At 38.0% G+C, this 6,904-nt stretch overlaps 2 protein-coding genes across 7 annotated transcripts; one reads left to right on the forward strand and one right to left on the reverse strand.

Moving 5' to 3' along the window:
• Positions 1 to 3,732, reverse strand: LOC142524427 (histone acetyltransferase MCC1-like). 6 transcript variants are annotated; one of them, XM_075628424.1, is made up of 6 exons: positions 3,423 to 3,727; positions 2,189 to 2,257; positions 1,552 to 1,762; positions 1,325 to 1,469; positions 465 to 901; positions 1 to 374 (listed from the first exon to the last, which is right to left on the reverse strand). In XM_075628424.1, the coding sequence occupies exons 3-6, from the start codon at positions 1,656 to 1,658 to the stop codon at positions 176 to 178; spliced, it is 888 nt and encodes a 295-aa protein (XP_075484539.1). In that variant the 5' UTR covers positions 1,659 to 1,762; positions 2,189 to 2,257; positions 3,423 to 3,727; the 3' UTR covers positions 1 to 175. The 6 variants fall into 6 exon arrangements, with proteins under 6 accessions (XP_075484539.1, XP_075484540.1, XP_075484536.1 ...); XM_075628425.1 differs by lacking the exon at positions 2,189 to 2,257 and having other exon boundaries at positions 465 to 689; positions 798 to 901; positions 3,423 to 3,723; XM_075628421.1 differs by lacking the exon at positions 2,189 to 2,257 and having other exon boundaries at positions 3,423 to 3,726.
• A 1,275-nt stretch (positions 3,733 to 5,007) lies between these two features.
• Positions 5,008 to 6,132, forward strand: LOC142523960 (uncharacterized). The gene is made up of 3 exons (XM_075627691.1): positions 5,008 to 5,109; positions 5,189 to 5,359; positions 5,440 to 6,132. Exons 1-3 carry the CDS (start codon positions 5,008 to 5,010, stop codon positions 6,130 to 6,132), a joined length of 966 nt encoding a protein of 321 aa, XP_075483806.1.
• The last annotated feature ends 772 nt before the right edge of the window (positions 6,133 to 6,904 follow it).

Consider the following 6,904-nt stretch of genomic DNA (forward strand, 5'->3'; position numbering starts at 1 on the left):
TGAACCTTTTAAAAGGAAATAACAACTCTTTAGTAAATATTAGTAGTACAGTATTATTGTTCAAAGATTTGATGGTTTGACAAGTATTTAAGCCAAAATTTTTGCTAAGTTTCTGAAACACTCTTTCTTTTTAATTCTCTACCACATTTCGTACACTAAGCCAAGTGAATCAGCATTAAGAGATTCCGCATGCTGGGACAGATCGAGCGCTTTCGGAAGTAGCAATGCTCTTGTTCTGTACCGTGGGAAGAAGGCAACTAGACTCTTTAAATTTGGGCCACTTGAATTTCTTCTTCTCTTCATTCTTCCACAGCTTTGCAGCAATAGATTTAAAGCCTCCCTTTATATAAGAAACAAATAGCAAGACAAGTTCTCTGCGGATAGCAACGCCAACTCATCAGTTAAAATATCTTTACTTCGATTGCATAACAAATTCGCCCTTTTGAAGAGATGGTGTCACTTACAGAGGTGAGCAAGGAGATCGACCTCCATTCACATAGTAGACGAATAAATATGAATCGTAATGCTCACCATTGATATAATAAAAATTGTATAACCTCCGTAAGCACTGAAAGGACATTTTCTTGTACAGATGTATGGCTGGAATATTGTATGAGATCACATGAAGATAAACAGCACGACAAGTTGAAATACTAGAGGCGAACTTTACAACTTCATGCATCAGTGAACTGGCTGAAAATCCAGGATCAGAGAATACTCGGTTCAAGAACTGTATCTTCAACACACTGGATGAAAGTAATATCCAAAAAAGGACATCAAGAAAGAAAAGAAGAAACTTGCCTACTCCCATATTTCTATATGACTCTAAGACTCCCAGCGTTAAGATGTATACCAGTGTTTGGTCAGAGTTTGGCGAGTCAAAGCTGAGTAAATCCTCGACCTGGCAGGAATAATGTCCGTTTGATAAGAGAACGAAAAAACGTACAATAAACATTAGGAGTTTCATCATAGAGAGAGTGAATTCTTGAATGAAACACACACCCATAGACAGTAATGCTCACGAGTGAAGAGGAGGCCTTCACACGGTTAAGACCCAACTAATTCATGACCTGTATTTAAACCGGTGGTGAAACCATAGGTGAGCGGGTAAGTGCAGTTGCTCTCTCGTTCTTAAATTTTTCTAAAAACTCGTATATTTTATGTATCACGAACAAAAACTTATGATTTTGCTCCCATTAAGTTTTTCTCAAATTTTAAGCCAACCCTCCCCCGCCCCCCGCCCCCGCCCCAACCAACTTACCCACATACAAGCACAAAATTTCTGATGCTGTCGCAGATGACTACTAAGTCCATCGAGACTCACCTCACTCTCTTTCGCCAAAACAACTCTAGCAGTCACAAATCCAATAAGTTCATCGTTCTGTGGATTGGACCGGCTTTGGTCAACAGCTCCCCAGGACACAATATCACGGCCATTGACAATATTGTGGAAAAACTCAGATTCATACCTAATGAATCATAGAATAATTTTCAGCAATACATTTAAGCTATCTGAACCTTACGAACATGAAAGTAAAGGGACATTCCAACCTTACTGGAAACAGATCTCCATGAATTATTTCAAGAACTGCTAAGTCAGGTGGTTGTATTGGCCTAAAAGATATACTTGGATGGCAGGGAACTTTGAGATTTACCATTGAAGAATGTTGAGTCAATTCCCACAAAATATTTGATGTATTTAAAAAATAACTTCATCCTTCTATGCAAAATTATCCATGCTAGCCATTCAGCATCAGAAAGCCTAGTAAAGATGCATTGTCATTTATATATACTCGGAATTACAAACATTTAAACAGAAAAACAACAGAGAGAGAGAAGCTATATCTCATGGCAGTAAGCATAATTATTTCCTGAAATATTTAGCTCGAAAGGTTTATATTTCCACAATTGAACATTAGTTATCACATGTTAAAATCATCTACTGCCGCTTCAATGGAAACTGAGAAAGATGAGGTGGAGTTGACGATCAGTGGTGGCGGCCCAAGTAGGAGAACAAATTCTTTATGTCAAGGACAACAAAATAAATCAGTTAAAATGATTCATATTATAGTTTATGGTCATCTCATTTGGATTTAAAATCCATGATTCCATTATGAGCACATGAATTTGAGCGAAAGATATTGAAGATGTATCATATCCACCAACTGACAGGAAGGCAAACGCTTACCACCATAAAATAGCATGTATGACCTGCTTATTATAAGATGTAATCCATCATTTCATTTTTTCAATGTTCCTTCACAAAGTTTTGCAAGTCAACAAATCTTACAAGTGTAATAATGAATAGCTGACTTGATATCATTCAAAAAATATTTCAAGAAAACTGTACCAACAAACCAATACCAAGAAATGAAAGTTTGTGTATGAAAACTGCCTCATTAAGCTATTCAAACAACGGTTTGATGACCTAGAGTATTCTATATACTCATCGACCAAAATAAAAGAAGTAGGGGTTCATTCAAGAAAAAATAGACGCTATAATTGCTTGAAAAGAACTCGTAGGTGACCAGCAGACTGAAAACTTGCATTCTCAATTACTCATCCGAGTGTGTGTATGTCAATAAAAATAGGGCCAACATAACTCACATTTAGATACCTATGTTGTTTCATCTGTTCATAGTTGTTCATTCATATATATTTAATCCTAGGACCTCATTCACCTCTTTGACCTATCGAATTCCACACCTCAGCTACAATAACATTTTTCTTATTATTCAAAATAAGTTAATGATCAAAATATCTAGTCTTAGCCCCCAATAATTAGACATCCAACAATAAACAAGCCAAACAGAAAATCGATTGAGGATTGATTAAAGTAGGCAACGCCTGCAAAAGTGAGACAGAGATCAGTATGCTCCTAATCATATCACTTGAAAAAACTCCGTTTTGTTTCCAGAAAACAAGATTTTCATAAAATAATTTTTACATCATCATATTATAGAAGCAACCTTTCTTACAGATACCAAGACTCCTGAACAATGACTTAAGTGAAAAGAAAGCCAAATCGCCTTAAGCCACATACATAGTTTAAGATGATGGACCAAGCAAACAACTACTAAAAAATACATCTTTTGGCATAAAATCGTCCACCACGGTTGAAATAATCAATCTTGCATGGTGATAATAAAGGGTTTAACGGCACCTATAAAAAGCAAGCAAGTTCACGTAAACTTACAGGACCACGAAATCAATAACCATTATAATTTCTAATTCATTGTGGTCATCAATTACACAAGAAAACAAGTAAATCAAAACAACCCACACCAATATCAGACAAAAAAACAAGAATCTTGAGAAAATAAGCATTCCAAATTAATGGCAATTCAAAGAAGAAACCCAAACGGGATTTCCATTTCAATCAGAAAATAATGAAAACCAGACAGTAATTAGAAAGCTCGTACCTTTAACTCAATCGCGTTCATGGAAGCACATATCTGGCCTAACACAAACAGTAATTGACAATAATAAAAAAAAAGAGAGACGACCCGAAAAGGATTGTTTCCCTTTCCTTCGTGGAAAACCAAACATCTGCAGATTACAAGTTGAGGTTATAAATATTCAAAGTGCGCAGGGAATCGGTAGCTTTTTAGTTTTGTAATTCCATTTTATTCGATTCTTCTCGATGAGCTGGTTCAGTCTCTAACTCTTCGACCTCGTACTGAGATCGACCATTATCTTCTACTCTTCCACATTCAAAAGATAATTTAGAAGAGTAAGGAAAAAATGGGGAGAATCAGGTTAAAGGGAGTATGTTGTGTTTTAAAAAAAAAAAAAGATCCCTAATGAAAATTATTTTTATGTCTTTGTGTTTTAAGTTTAAAATATGTGAAACATACGATTAAACGCAATTTTTTTGCCAAAAACCAGCAGAGACCGTATTCCGAACCCTAAACCCTCTGTTCCCGGAAAAACGTCTCCGTCGAGTCTTCAAAATCTCAACCGAAGGAATGGCAGACGAAAATGTGGTAATTTTCGCGTTTATTTCGATATGTTTCTTCTGAATGTTAGTCGTATTTTTTAGTTATGTTTGCTGCGTGTGTGTGCGTAGTCGACCATGGTCCATACAAAATATACGTTGTTTGTGGTCGACCATAAAAAATAATGATTTTATGGTCGACCATGTTTTATTTGGTCGACTACGTTTTATGGTCGACCATAAGACGAAGTCGACCATAAAACATGGTCGACCTAAAGATTTTATGGTCGACCATGTTTTTTATTTGGCTGACTACGTTTTATGGTCGACCATAAGACGAAGTCGACCATAAAACATGGTCGACCTTATTTGTTTGTATGGTCGACCAAATGTGGTTTTATGGTCGACCACAAAATTTTTCCTAACCTTACTAATAATTTTTTTTTTTTGTCGCAGGTCTATTTGCCGAGAAAACTAGGCAGGGATGCCATTTTCCGATGTAAGTTGACAATTCAATCGAGATATAACGAGATTTCTGAGAAGATTCATTTTTATTTGAACAACGAGGAGAAAACCCATTTTTTCGAGCATTCGCCTTTTGGTAATTTAGTTAGGTATTATAGAGATTTTAAAATTTCCAGCCAAATTCTATGGTATTTAATGAGTAACCAGATACTTGATAGTAGTAGTGATAATTTGTGGATGGTGGTGCGCAAAAGGCCTGTTATATTTTTTTTGTTAGAGTGTTGTTTAATAACGGGTCTCGATTGCGCTATAGAGCCCGAAGATTTACCAGATAGAGGTGTATTTGGCACCACACACTTTCCCGGTAAGGCTGATATTGTTTTGGGTGATTTGGAGGGAAAGATTATTGTCCAAGAGCATAACGAGACTGGTCTAGACATGTAGAAGATAAAGATGGCTAGTCTATACTTTTGTTGTGCCGTATTCGGTGAGGCGACGAGGAAAAAGACGACGAAGATCGACCCTAAATACTTGAGGCTTGTAGATGATTTGGATAGGTTCAACCATTATCCCTGGGGTAGAGTAGCCTATCGGGATGCGGTCCGATGTCTGAAGAAGGATCTTTTTATAATTACCTCGCCGAGGCACAGGGCCGGAAAGAAGTTGAGGGCAGCTTCCTTGTCGGTGGTTTTGTTCTCCCTCTGCAGGTATATTATTTTTTGAATGTTATAGTGGATTTGTTATCTCTATTTGTACCAGTAACACTGTTTGAAATTTATGTTACAGATCTTCGATTATGAATGTTATCCGAGCGTGGCACAGAAGTTAGCAAGGAGAAGAGATGTGGACGGTTTGATGTTGCCCATGATGTTTCAGTGGGTGACTAAGACGTGGGCGTCAAACCGTGCCCCAACTGGTGTTGAAATCGCTGCAGCCTTCGGTGATTGTCCTATAGATGTAAGTAATATGAATTGATTTGGTAAAATAACCGTGGACATTAATTTTAATTAATTTGATCTTTTATTAATTATATGCAGGATTGTCTGGGATTTTTGACTCCTACTCCTGAGGAGCTAGTTGCACCGTATTATACGACCGGGCATTTTGTTGATTCTGCGCCTGATGCGGTGATCACTCGGGTACTCGAGCTCTGGAGGCAGGGTCAGACAGTCATATGTAGCGAGCACCATGTGGAGTCTCCCTCAGTCCAGCCCACGCATTCTGCACATTCACCTCCCTCTGACCAGCCCATGCATTTTGGACATTCACCTCCCTCTGTCCAGCACACGCCTCCTGCACATGTATCTCCTGACGTTTCCGGCATCCGTCCTGGTGATCTCGATAGATCCAGCTCTAGGACCAGTTCTCCTATGCGTACGGGTCCTAGAGTCTACTTTGGACTCAATCCCTCCCGCCGCCCATCACCCTTGGAGCATCGCTTCGAGCAGCGATTGACTGCGTTGGAGGATTCCGTTACGTCCATGCATGTGAAGATTGCAGCAGAATTTATTGAGACCAGAGCGTTTATGAGGAGTATAAATCAAGCTCTAGTTGACTTGAAATCGAGTTTGACTGAACAGATTAGAGCTGGTTTTGCTGAGATGAGGTCTAACATGCCAGTGCAGGAGGACATAGATTATAGCATAGTCTATAGCAGAGGACGGAAGAGGAAAGCATCTGAGGCAAATTTTGGTGAGTTAATTTTATTTATTATATTTATGTTTATGTAGTATAATGATTTAGTATAATTCTCATAATTATTTTAATTTGTTTGATGTGCGCTTTTAGGTGTGGATGATAATCTGTCTAGGGAAATTGCGAGTACTAGCCAAATACTAAATATATTTGAGCCTAACCTTCCGGTGATTATAGAGGAGTCCTCAGAAGGTGAGTTAATGCACTTTTTTGATTTGATATTTATGTATAGTATATTAAACAACAAAGTCTTTATTTTTAGATATTCAAGTGACTCCGGTTCCGCGTAAGTCAGGTGGTGAGGCGACCACGTCTAGAGGTTATTACAGTAAACCTTGTCTATTCATATTTGCATTAAAGTTGTTATTATTTTAATTTGTTGAATGTATGCTGTTAGGTGTGGCTGATATTTTGGGTAGGGAAATTGGCAGTGGTAGCCAATCCCAACAGATATTTGAGTCTAACCTTCAAGCCATTCCAGAGGAGTCCGCAGGAGGTGAGGTAATGCACATTTTTTATATTTATATTTATTTATAGTATATTAAACAATATATTTTATGTTTTTAGATATTCAAGTGACTCCACATGCGCGTATGTCAGGAGGCGGGGCGACCACGTCGAGATGTTATTAAACTATACCTTGTTTATTGTTCATATTTGCATTAAAGTTGTTACAATTGATCATTTTATAGATGCCGGTGTGAGGCCACTTGCGGAGACCGTGACACTGAAGGTAAACAACTCGCTTGCGCGAGTTAGGGCCTCGATGCTCGACCGTTCGCCCAGTAGGATTCGAGGTTTTTATGC

Source organism: Primulina tabacum, chromosome 14, assembly GCF_025594145.1.
Source record: "Primulina tabacum isolate GXHZ01 chromosome 14, ASM2559414v2, whole genome shotgun sequence".
Taxonomy (NCBI): domain Eukaryota; kingdom Viridiplantae; phylum Streptophyta; class Magnoliopsida; order Lamiales; family Gesneriaceae; genus Primulina; species Primulina tabacum.